This window comes from Rosa rugosa, chromosome 7, assembly GCF_958449725.1.
Source record: "Rosa rugosa chromosome 7, drRosRugo1.1, whole genome shotgun sequence".
Classification (NCBI taxonomy): Eukaryota; Viridiplantae; Streptophyta; class Magnoliopsida; order Rosales; family Rosaceae; genus Rosa; species Rosa rugosa.
In genome coordinates this window covers 13,334,662-13,346,390 of record NC_084826.1, presented here as the reverse complement: position 1 = coordinate 13,346,390, position 11,729 = coordinate 13,334,662, and the positions used below count along the sequence as shown (strand labels likewise).

Sequence of the window (11,729 nt, the reverse complement as noted above, 5' to 3'; positions counted from 1 at the left end):
GCAGATGCAGCCATCAGATGCGCTGCTTTATTAGCACCTCTTCTAGTATAAACTACCTTCAAATTAGAGTGAGCTCTCAAGGTGGAGCCCAAATCATCATAAAGCCTCCCAAGCTGTGAGAAATTACTTCCCTCAGACCTGCACAATTGCTGCTGCACAAGCTGAGAGTCAGTCTCCACTATGGCCGGTACCAAAACCTGATCCAAGACAAAATCAAAAGCTAGTTTACATGCCAATGCTTCGGCATGTTCAGCTGAAAGCAAACCATACAGCGGTTTCCCTCCACCTGCTATCATGGTGCCATTGCAATCACGCACCACAAAACCAGCGCTACCTTTTCTTGAAACATGATCAAAACTTCCATCCACATTAATTTTATAGATCCCCACTGATGGAGCCCGCCACCGAGCCAATCTGGAGCTGCTAGTCTCCCTCAATGTATGCCTAGTATTATGAAAATGAAAATCCTGTAATCTTGTAGTAGCCTTAAGCAGAACATCCCAAGGTTGACCTGTCTTATCATCCCATACTCTACTATTTCTTTCCTTCCACACACTCCACAAAAGAAACAGAAGATCCCCCAAATCCTTTAACGATAAAGCCTGAACACAGATGCTCAACCACCCTAGCAAGTCACAATTCAAAGCTTGTGGACTGAAACAAGTGTGAACCAACACACCATTACCCTGTAAAACCTGTTTTGTAAAAGGACAATCACGACAAATGTGCAAAGATGTCTCAGTTGCACTTTCACAAAGAACACAAACCTGTGTTTCCAAAGGCACTCTTCTAGACAGTAACCTGTCCTTTGAAGGGAGAATGTTATGGCAAACCCTCCAAATATGAATCTTCGCTGAACTAGGCATCACAACCTTCCATAATTTCTTCCAAAAATCGACACCAACAAAGAGTTCAAAAGGACTTCTAGAATTAGAATGAGAAAAAGAGAATCGATAAGCAGTTTTTACCGAATACAGGGTAAAGTATCATCTTGTATGCATCAATCTTGTATGCATCAATCTTGAAAAGGAACCATCTCAACTTCTCTCCGTCCCTACAGGGTAAAGTAAAAGCAGGCCCATAATTTTCGGCTCGCCCTTGAACATTGATATCGTTCTCAACATTTAAGAGTTTTATCCCAAAAGTATTCCCTGTGCAACTTCAGGAGATTACTCACTTCACTTACTCAGTAATATGCAGTAACTTGTTCGATATGAGACGTTTTTACAAATTCTAACACTAACTATTTACATAGGTCCATCTTTGAAAAGGAAATATCATCTCTTTTTGGCTTCTCTCTTAGCTGCCCTATTATGTCGACCATTTAATGCTCCAAACACTGCCTTCTCTTCCACACTATATATAGTCCTTTCACCATTGTACTTTGTATCAGCATCTCCATCTATTAATTCAAATTCTTTCTCCCCTTTCTCTCTCTCTGTCTCTCTCTCTCTATACACAAACACGATGAAGGGGAAGTTTGCAAGGGTGTGCGCCAATAAGTTGAGGAAGATAGGTAATAAAGGGAGCATACCTTCTACTTCCTCGTGCTGCGAGCAATGCTGTCAATGGGCTCTGTGGCCAAACTCCATGCATGAAGAAAACTCGATCCCAAAAGATGTCCCAAAGGGTCACTTGGTAGTTTATGTAGGTGACAACCACAAGAGGTTTGTAATCAAACTCACCTTGCTCAATCACCCACTCTTCAGGGCACTTCTGGACCAAGCTCGAGAAGAATACGATTTCAATGCTCACTCAAAACTCTACATACCCTGCGATGAGAACCTCTTCCTCGAAGTTGTTCGATGCGCTAAGCTCTCCAGATGATCAAGGAATTTCTGCGTATGAGAATTCAGTACTAATGGAGAACACTAATGTTTGTATTTAATTGATTCATCATGAGGTCTGTGCTACAATAACAATGCAAGCATATTGCCTTATTTTGTTGTAACTATGTAGAGATGTAAAACATTAATATATTAATCTAGGGAACCTATGTAATTCCGTTCAAAAACAGTAAATTCTGTTCTGCTAATTACTTGTTCAGGGATTCTGTGTTTTTATCAGCTTAAAGACTATGGAACATAACTGGTCCAAACTACGTACATTCATCAAAGCAAAAATTTGGATGCTCACTCACATTGGACCACAGCAGATCAGAACCCACCAAGTGAGACCATTGCCAGTTATAATTGGCCAAAAATCTCAATTTCATTATGGCAAGAGCAGTCAGAACAGATAGATTGGAGTGAGAGTATAAATGTGGCCAATGACAAAGTAGTTGGCCAGTTGTATCACTTGTATGTATTTCACCAAAAACTTTAAGAAAAGAAAAATACAGTAACAAATGAAGAACTTATTAATGATCTGGTAATTTTCATTGAAACCATGTAAACTGAAGTTGTATATATGCCACAGATCCATAATTTTAAAGCTCACAAAACAATATAGATGGCAGAAACAATAGTAGCAAATTAAAGCAATAAGAACTCGAAGGTATGAGAATTATGCCATCTGAAGATTATCGTATCTTTAAGTTCTTATATATCACCAGCTTCCTACTCTACATATCTTACGCAAGTGTTTCAGACTTTCAGATCTCCAACTTTACCATATATATATATATATATATATATATATATATATATATATTTGAGAATAAAGAACCATTTATTGGATAGAATCATGATACATGAGGATGACAATTAGCATATAGTACAAGCAAAAAACTAGGCGACCAAGTCAGCCTCTACAAGTTCAAGTAACCAGGTTGGGCCGTTTGACTAGTTTCCCGTCCAGGTACCAGTCTGCATGTTTTTCACTGCATATTTGGAGAGCTCATGTGCCACCCTATTACAATCTCTTGGTGTATACGAACATTCCACAGGAGAAACGTCGCAACAATAATCTGATCCCATCCAAAACCTTTATTTAGCAGTACTTGTATTTCAAAACCTCCATTTTCAACTAAGTAACTGTCAAATGCCAAAAAACAAAATAAAAAAATGAAAAAAAAAATTAAGAAAAACCGTCATCTATCTATCAAATCACAAACTTAGTTGGTGCCTATGTAAAGAGCGGTAGTTTTATTGGTTTGTGAATATGAAGTATGGGCAGCTTAACGAACTTCCCTGCACACAAAGAGTTATGTTATCATCGGCAGTGCGGGATCTGCAGACCCTATGACCAGATAAGGCATGGCTTTGAATATCTAGATTTCAACCAAAAATTTAGAGGAAAAAACAGGATGAAACTATATCAATGGGAGGAAGTACTGGCATCAGTTATTTATGTCAATGTAAGCAATGGAACTATATTAGTGATAATGGACAGGGATAAGCAGGTAGACAGGGACGGCTTTGGAGGCTACTGCTCAAAGCAACTCTACTCCATAGTCCATATTCATAACCAACATAACTCTCTGACTTTCAATTGAACAGGATGCTGGAAAACAACTCCACAAGACCAAAGCTACAATGTCCACAACGAACCAAATTTACGTTGTGTGACCAGACATGACATGCTATGGACCAAGAATAGATAGGATTGTCCTGAAAGCTGGCTAAATGTTAGTGTTGTTCAGCAGACTTCCAACTTGGCTTCTTCCAAAGAAATTCAATACTACTCATCCTTCGATGAAAAAATTGCAAAGACCACAAAAGCATATAGATTCAGCACCAAACTTTTTCTACAAAAACTGTTCACTACCATTTAGCACTAGACTCTCAGCTGTTTAACTTGATCATTTGCGGTTTTTGAGCAACTCTGACCGCATTTGCATAGCCTTGAGTTTGCAAGAACAAAATGCCACACGACCTCACTGTGAAAAAAGTTTGGGGGTGATACAATGAATTTGTCACTAAATTCAAGGGTCCTGAATCCACAGTAACCATCAGAACAAAAGACAAGAAAAATTCATTTCTCATTTCCAAATAATGAATGTGGCCTAGCAATGTAATCCACAAAACTATTGAAGTTTTCAGAATATCATTCCAGAACATCCACAAAGTCACAAATCCTCACAGACAGATGAGCACCGTGGGAGCTCAAATATCCACTCATGCGTGATAGTCTTCTTCAGAATATCATTCCAGAACATCCACAAAGTCACAAACCCTTACAGACAGAAAAGCACCACTGGAACTCAAATATCCACTCATGTGTGATAGTCTTCTAATGTGGCACTCAAGTTTATTGCAGGAGAAATTCTCACTCCATACAAATTTCACAAATGAAACCATGCATGTTAAAATGCTAATTAAGGTAAGGTGAGCACTCAAGTTTATTGCAGGAGAAATTCTCACTCCATACAAATTTCACAAATGAAACCATGCATGTTAAAATGCTAATTAAGGTAAGGTGAGCACTCAATAAACTAACAATTGGCTCCTCCAAGATAAAATTAATCCATATTGCAAAAATCCTGATACAAAACTTGTACAAGTTGCCTCACCAGTCACCACACATGCTGGGAAAACCATATCAGGAGTATATGACAAAAGCCTTTGTATACATTACTATGGTTGTTATAGCATAATAACCCTGCATTCTTATATCTGGCCAACATTGTCTAAAGAATGCACAGCTATATACTCTCCGAGTGGTTATCAATTTTATCATCTCATTTATTTTACTGTCAGATAAACATTAGTACATAGTACATACCTACTTTCCCTCATAAGGTAAACTTAGGTGCATCGAGAAATCCTCTAAAACATGCATAAACAACATAAAAGAGAAACCAATTAAAAACAGATTCCTGTAAAACAAAAATGATTGAAAAAATGAAGGTTTGATTACTACAATGATCTAAATTCTTACAATGACCACTCGGGTTTCTTACATCATGATCATCACATGTAATGCAGGGAATTGAGACAATGAATGCAACATCATTTACACATGAAGGATCCTTGTGCAAGAAATACACAAGTAGTATATTGCCTCGTGGTAAAGTACATACAACAACACTGTCTAGCAACCACACCAAACAATGGCAGTGCTGAACATCAGGAAATCCTAAACAGGAACACACAGAGCACTGAATAATTACCAGTAATGTCGTGTTTACAATTGAAGCCTGCCGGAGAAACTGTCGGCCAATTAATGCCAGGTATCATCAAAGGCCCTCAATGAAGTGCTCCAATTCTATCCCCCTGTGAGCTAGCATCCCTACACCTCGCCCTTGCTGCAAAGTAAAATATCAACCAAGCCACCAAAAAGTAGACTTCCATGGTCGACTGAAAGACCTTGGCAAACGATCTTCCAAAAACACGAGTCAGACCCCATTTTACAGACGTCCCACAAAATATAAGTTCCAAGCACTTTATTTGCAGAGCTTGGCTGAACATCGATCCCACCAACTGCAACCCCTCCTTAACAATCTCCTTCCCACTCTTCCTAGAATCCACTATCGCAATCCAAGCATCCACGGCAAACACGAACGCCACAATCGTATCCACAAATATCCACATCAACAGAAACCCGGAAATCTCCTTGTCGAAACCTCGAATCCAGGGAGGCATGACAGAGAAAGGCATCAACTTCAACCTAATGAAGAGCTTAAAAAAAGAGTACTGGTCCTCAATCTCACCGAAATACCACAATCCTAGAAGCTGAGTGAGCGCGTCTCTCACAGCCCACCTCATCAAAATGAAGCCAGACAATCTCTTGACTCCCAATCTAGACCCATCCCAAACTAAACCAATAAACGAATTAAACCTCCCTATCAGATCATTGACAACTGTGGTGAACACAATGCCGAGGACCCAAGAATACGTAACAAGAAACCCTAGAATGACCCAGCCATATGCAGCGGATAAGAAACTCACAAGGAAGAACAGGGCCGCCACGTCGCGTTGACCCAGCTCCAATCCCTTGATGAAGAATTGCAAATCCACAATCCGATCCATTTCTGAATTTTCCGAATTGCCTTCTTCTTCTTCTTCCTCCTCATTATCGCCGCCGTCTCTGTCTGTCGCTTTCTCATTGGAGATGGTGAATTGGTCGGCTTTGAAGGAGAGGCCGGAGCGGGCCATGTCCGAAACCCTAGTCCCATTAAACCCTAATTTGGAGGTGAAGTGAGAGAAGATGAAGATTGGGGCTTTGCGGGTGGAGCCGAAGAGGGCGCGGGAGTCGTCGTCGTCTTCGCCGGAGAAGAAGTCCTCGTCGAGGGTTCCGACGCGGGTGAGGTGGAGGAAGGGGCGGCGGCGGCGGCGGAGGGTGACCGGAGAGGGGTGGGGGGATCGGGAGGAGGAGGTGGGGTTGGCGGCGAGGTCGAGGCGGGAGAGGAGGGACTTGAGGGAAGGGTCGCGGTCGATGAAGGCGGTGAGGAGGTGGGTCCCGTTCTCGACGACGGTGCGGAAGGAGAAGATGAGGAGGGAGAGGAAGAGGAAGGTGAGGAGGTTGGAGAAGAAGGAGGCCGAGGCTTGCCGGAGGAGCTGCGGCGTGCTCCGGAGGTGGTGGAGCCGCGGGTGGTGCTGGTGATCGCTCATGTCGCGTTTCGTACCGTCAGAAACGTTTTTATTTTTTATTTTTTGGGGTTTTCTGGTTCGGTTTTTTTGTTTCGGGACTTTTATTTCGTTTTTATTTCGTACTGCGTGAGAGGAAGGACGGGGAGAGAGAGAGAGACACTGGGTTTCGCGGATGGTGCTCTGGCGCGTGAGTATCACCCCGGGTAGTCGGATCGGGTCATCTTTCTTTAAAGAATTAGGCCCCATTTTAAGATAATATAAACTGCTTTTTAAATTTCGCTGTTGAGGTGATGTTTTTAAAAACTGGTAAAATGCTGTTTTAATAAGCTAAAAGCTAGAGCTGCTTATTTCTTAGACGAGAGAATTTCACAAATAGTCACCCAACTATGACTCACTTTGGTCACTCAACTATTACTCTGTCAATCATTTTAGTCACTAAAGAGGCATTTTATTTCACTTTAATCACTTCTCCTAATTATTCCGATTCAGATTTCTCAATTTTTCATAATTGGTATGACGAAAATATCATTAATATTGTGGCAAATAATTTTTTTTTTAGTAAAAACAATTAACAAAGTGATTAAAGTGAATAACAGAGTTAAAGTTGATTGACCAAAGTGATATATTTAAAAAGTGAGTGATCAAAGTGTCAAATAGATAAAAATTCAGTGACCATTTGTGATATTCTCTCTTCTTAGATTTAGGCCAAATTTGGCACGGCATAATCTGCTTAAATTATAATTTAAAAATTTAAAAATTTAAAAAAAACAGTTTATTTCAAAAATTATACCATCAAATTACTGCTTATAGAAATTGGTAATAAACAGTGGCTTTCATAAGTTAAAAGCTACAACTACATTTTAATTAATCTCAGCTCTCCCAAAACGGGCCTTGCTGAAACTTGGACTAGTTGCGGTTGGGATTTGGGAATTGCTACCCAATAGTTATAGACTTTTATAGGCTTGGAGTGCCACCGATTTTTATCTTGTAGCTTTCCCTCTGCGATGACTTCAGATCTTTCCCAAATTTTTGTAGGTAATGGCAACCTTGGTTTTTCGTTGTCCAAGATGTGAGGCTTTCTTACATCGGTGTGGATCTCTTGGGGTGGCAACGAACGCACAAGAATGACAAGATCAGTGTGCACTGTAAGCTGGCCTTTATCTGAAGTTATCTGAGATTAAATAACAAATCCAAATGCAATTGTGCAATCACAACAAAAAGAATACAATTCTCATTCCACCCATACCAGCAATTCGATCTGATCTTATGATGTGACATACAGTATATTCTCAAGAGATTGACATGATTATTTGGATGACGAAAGATCTGAGGATCAATATAATTTATAAATAGGTATGCGCCAACTATATGATATTATAATATGGTAAACTTCATATCTATGTGATATTTCCGAAGATAACAAAGACTTGTGTCACTGGTTCAACTAACCCCGGTTTTCTTACGTCCCGAGTGTTACTTTTATAAATACTAGACTGGCCCCACACACTGTGTGTGAAAATTGATATTTTTTTTAAAACAGAGAGTGGGTAGTTTATTTTACAGACAAAACCTATTATTTTAATAATAGTAGAGATTAGTAGAGATCTCAAATTTAAATCTCCCTTCCTCAATTAAGAACGTGTAAAATCGAATGAGAAACTGTTTAGGCTCCTATAGGCTCAAACATGGTAACAGATCAGCTGCCAAATGCTGCAAGGTGCATTTCATTTTTGTATATTGAACAAACAGAACAGCCACTGCCTTTCACTTTTGTTTAGAATTTGAACAAAAGGACTGTATGTCAGTTCTATTTTGAATCTGGAATGAAAGATCCAACCAAAATATTCATTGGAACCAAAACTACATTTGGTTTGATACCATTACCTACATCTGAGACTGGTCAATGGTTCTGCTGGCCAGACTACATTTGGTTTGATATGAAAACTACTTGAAAAGAGAGACAGAAAAATAGCAGTAGAGTTCTCAGCAATCAAAACTTCAAATAAAGCATAGGTAGGAAGAACAAAAGGAATCATGACTCAGTTAAAATCAGGCTTCTCTGGGTAGGTGCAGCCAGACCTTTGGATGATCACACTTGCAGCATAACAACCGGCTCTCACGCACTCTTCAGTGGGTTTCTCTTGAACTAACTGTGATAGAAAGCCACCAACAAACGCATCCCCTAGACCCGAAAAATAACATCAAGAAAATCAACAAACAATTTATTATGTAGTATTTCCATCTGTCGGTGTTTGCTGTATTAACTCATTGTGATACATATATATCAGATATTTATCACTATCACTGCATATAAGAGATACCTGCTCCAATGGTATCAACAATCTTTTCTTTGGGCAACAGTATCACTGGGAACTTCTTCACTTTCCCATCCTCAGCGACAACTACAGGATCTGCACCTTGAGTTATGACAGTAATCCTCTTGTGTGCTCCTGATGCTTTCGGCCACTGGGAGATCTTTAGAGCTATTTCTTCAACATCATCAGTCTGGTGAATCAAAGTAATCGATCGACGTACGTTAAAATATGAATAATAATACATTAATTGGTAACTTCTATCTAGTACTAGAGCATCCATTTACCTCCCAGCCATGAACTTTTGAGAATGTTCTTGCTTCTGTCTCATTTCCAAAAACATAGTCCACATACCTACATTTCAAAACAGGCATCAGCATGTGCAGATTACTTGATTACTATGTCAAAGAGGAAGGAAATATGCTTACGGCAAAGCTTTGTCCTGAGCATCCTTGAAAAACTCACAGATAAATGTAGCAGAAAGGTTCATGCCGAAAATCTGCAATTAAATGGAAGTGTCGAGACTATTTCTTGCAAATGCTATTGAAAACAGGAACTGTTTGAAACAAACTTTTAATGAGATGATGTCATTTCAAATACCTTGTTATTATTGGCTGCATGTTCAGCAACAAGCTGTATGGATTCTGGCGATACAGTTAGGAAAAAACCAGCAATATACAAGTATTTGGCCTTCTCAACTGCGTGCCCAAACACGATTCGATCACAGAGATATCACTTCAGAGCAATGCATCACTAGAAATTGAAATAAAAACCTGAAACACAAGGCTGAAAGGGTACCCACCTAATGCCCAATTTTCTGGTCTTTTCAAATGCTCAAATTTGTAGCAGTTAGCAGCTGACAAATTGGCAACAAGTGACCTACATGTACACACAGCAAATTGGCAGTATAATCTGAAACTTTGTATGGTGAAACACTTCTATGAACACGTGGAGTACAACTAGCTAGCAAATTGGAGGGAATAATCTGAAATTTTTTAAACAAGCTTGAACTTAAGCTCACCTTTCATCACCCACGATACAAATAGCACAAGTTCCTGTTGGTGCAGACTCATCCTCGTAAAAGTGAACCTGTTTTAGAAAAGGAACCAGCAGTAAGGGGAATAATATATATATCTGTCTGTGTGTGCGTGTGCGTGTGTGTGTTGAAGGTGCAAATTTGGAAGAAAACTAAGATTACTTGCTGCAATTTATAAGAGGACAAGAGTTCCAAGAGTTCAAGTCTTTGTTCGTTTACATAACTACACATAAGGAATAAGAGACCTACATTAACACCAGCTAGTTTTGAGTTCCTCTTCATTTCATCCCCATACTTGTCCTTGCCTATGCTACCCATATAACTTGTTGCACCGGGTACTTGAAGCATCCACTGCAAAAAGTAAAAGGAAATTAGTTTACGGTGATCATCACAATCAAAGAATCATATAAATGATCAGATTACTTGAGTATCTCAAGAAAAAAATCATTAAGTACCTGGGCAACTCGAATGGACTTGTTAGTAGCACCTGCAACAATGAAAAGTTTCATTCTTTGTAGTCATCATATTTAGTAAATTTAAGCTATCCACATTTAAAAAAAAATTAGGAAACCACAGTAACAACATTGAAACCCAAAACCAAGTGTAATCCATGCTTTACCTCCAGCAATGTACTCCACGTTAGGGTTGGAAGAAAGTTCCTCATATCTGAGATATATATACATCGATGTGGTTCACATTTTATCCAGTAAAAAGCATATAAAAAAAAAAAAAAAAACTGCTTAGCAATCAGTCAAGTTTGTAACAGAAGTTTAATTTTCCACGTGGCATACCCACAGCGGATAGTTTTTTGAGACTATTTTGAAACCACCCAAAGTAGAAACACGAAACTAAATTGCTTACATGGGTAGGTGCTTGTCCTCTGCAAGAATCGCATTGTTGAGTTGGAGATCATATCTGTTACACACAAACAAACACTATCATTATGCCTCTGTTCAGTTTCATGACACCAAATTTCTGAGAATAACTATACATTCCTCTGCTGCTAAACCAGAAAACAAAGCGTAAGCAATAGATCATACAGTTTGTGGGTTAAGAATAAGCTTCGGAGAGTTTAGTTTGAGCTAAAGGGAGTAGGGAAAATATATACAACTTACTTTTTCAAGAAGTCTTCATCGACAATGGCGGAGATGTCAAGAAGGGGGTTGCCCATCCCCAACAGGATTCCTTCGGAGGCCATTTGCAGAAGCTGAGGAGCGAGTAGATAGGGATTCGTAGAGTGATCGATTGACAGAGAGAGAGCAGATAAGATCTGCTGAATCAATATGTCTGTGCTTTTATAGGTAGAGAATGTGGCTGCAGTGAACCATTGAAGTGTTTCTGCAGTAAAATCTGCAAGTATTTTTCATCTCTGTGAAAGAAACCACCGACGGACACCCTGCTTCCCTAGATAATATTGCAGATGTGGTCACTCATACCTACACTAATAATGAAACTAAAGTTGCATTGATAAGTACACCCCTAACTGAATAAGTAGGGCTCACCCACTTAGATTTGACGAATTCTGATAATGTACTTGATGATCCATACGGTATATTTTTTAGACTAACTTGAGGCACATTTATTTACCGGGAATGAGAGAGATCATAATTCGCAGTGAAATTCAATTAGCTACAGAGGGAAGGATCATTCTCATAAAGGTCTTGCAAATGATCTTTCATCTCACGTTTTCTGAGAAGGAACATTTTTTTGCAGGTACAATTTTCTGTTTTGAATGTCATGGGTTTTTGTTGCTGGACTTGCGGCCATGTTAGGGTTTGTGTTGCTTGGTGATTAAGTCAGTTTGACCTAGTCACATTTATTATCATGTTTTACGTAGTAGTCTGTTAATAAAGCCCTAGTCTCTAGGGTTTAGATTAGGTTTGATTTAGTCCTCAACTAATGCTCCAC

The 11,729-nt window shown here is 39.3% G+C and overlaps 3 protein-coding genes across 3 annotated transcripts; 1 reads left to right on the top strand and 2 right to left on the bottom strand.

Annotated features, from left to right (window-relative positions):
* Positions 1-1,177: 1,177 nt before the first annotated feature.
* On the top strand, positions 1,178-2,057 carry LOC133721038 (protein SMALL AUXIN UP-REGULATED RNA 12). The gene has a single exon (XM_062147553.1). The coding sequence runs from the start codon at positions 1,468-1,470 to the stop codon at positions 1,825-1,827; it is 360 nt and encodes a 119-aa protein (XP_062003537.1). The 5' UTR covers positions 1,178-1,467; the 3' UTR covers positions 1,828-2,057.
* Positions 2,058-4,762: 2,705 nt separating this feature from the next.
* Positions 4,763-6,584, bottom strand: LOC133721037 (uncharacterized). Its single transcript, XM_062147552.1, has one exon. The coding sequence runs from the start codon at positions 6,492-6,494 to the stop codon at positions 5,130-5,132; it is 1,365 nt and encodes a 454-aa protein (XP_062003536.1). The 5' UTR covers positions 6,495-6,584; the 3' UTR covers positions 4,763-5,129.
* Positions 6,585-8,088: 1,504 nt separating this feature from the next.
* Positions 8,089-11,290, bottom strand: LOC133720252 (adenosine kinase 2-like). Its single transcript, XM_062146463.1, has 12 exons — positions 10,937-11,290; positions 10,683-10,736; positions 10,441-10,487; positions 10,277-10,308; positions 10,071-10,172; positions 9,807-9,874; positions 9,588-9,664; positions 9,386-9,483; positions 9,214-9,284; positions 9,073-9,139; positions 8,795-8,978; positions 8,089-8,655 (listed from the first exon to the last, which is right to left on the bottom strand). Exons 1-12 carry the CDS (start codon positions 11,017-11,019, stop codon positions 8,513-8,515), a joined length of 1,026 nt encoding a protein of 341 aa, XP_062002447.1. The 5' UTR covers positions 11,020-11,290; the 3' UTR covers positions 8,089-8,512.
* Positions 11,291-11,729: the final 439 nt, after the last annotated feature.

What these genes read in the sequence shown, in the direction of transcription:
- LOC133721038 (XM_062147553.1), top strand. Translation starts at nt 1,468, where the DNA reads ATGAAGGGGAAGTTTGCAAGGGTGTGCGCCAATAAGTTGAGGAAGATA.
- LOC133720252 (XM_062146463.1), bottom strand. Translation starts at nt 11,019, where the DNA reads ATGGCCTCCGAAGGAATCCTGTTGGGGATGGGCAACCCCCTTCTTGAC. An exon ending in GAGGACAAGCACCTACCCAT is followed by an intron (nt 10,488 to 10,682) that starts GTAAGCAATTTA and finishes TATATATCTCAG; the next exon opens with ATATGAGGAACTTTCTTCCA. An exon ending in CAAAACTAGCTGGTGTTAAT is followed by an intron (nt 9,875 to 10,070) that starts GTAGGTCTCTTA and finishes TTTCTAAAACAG; the next exon opens with GTTCACTTTTACGAGGATGA.
- LOC133721037 (XM_062147552.1), bottom strand. Translation starts at nt 6,494, where the DNA reads ATGAGCGATCACCAGCACCACCCGCGGCTCCACCACCTCCGGAGCACG.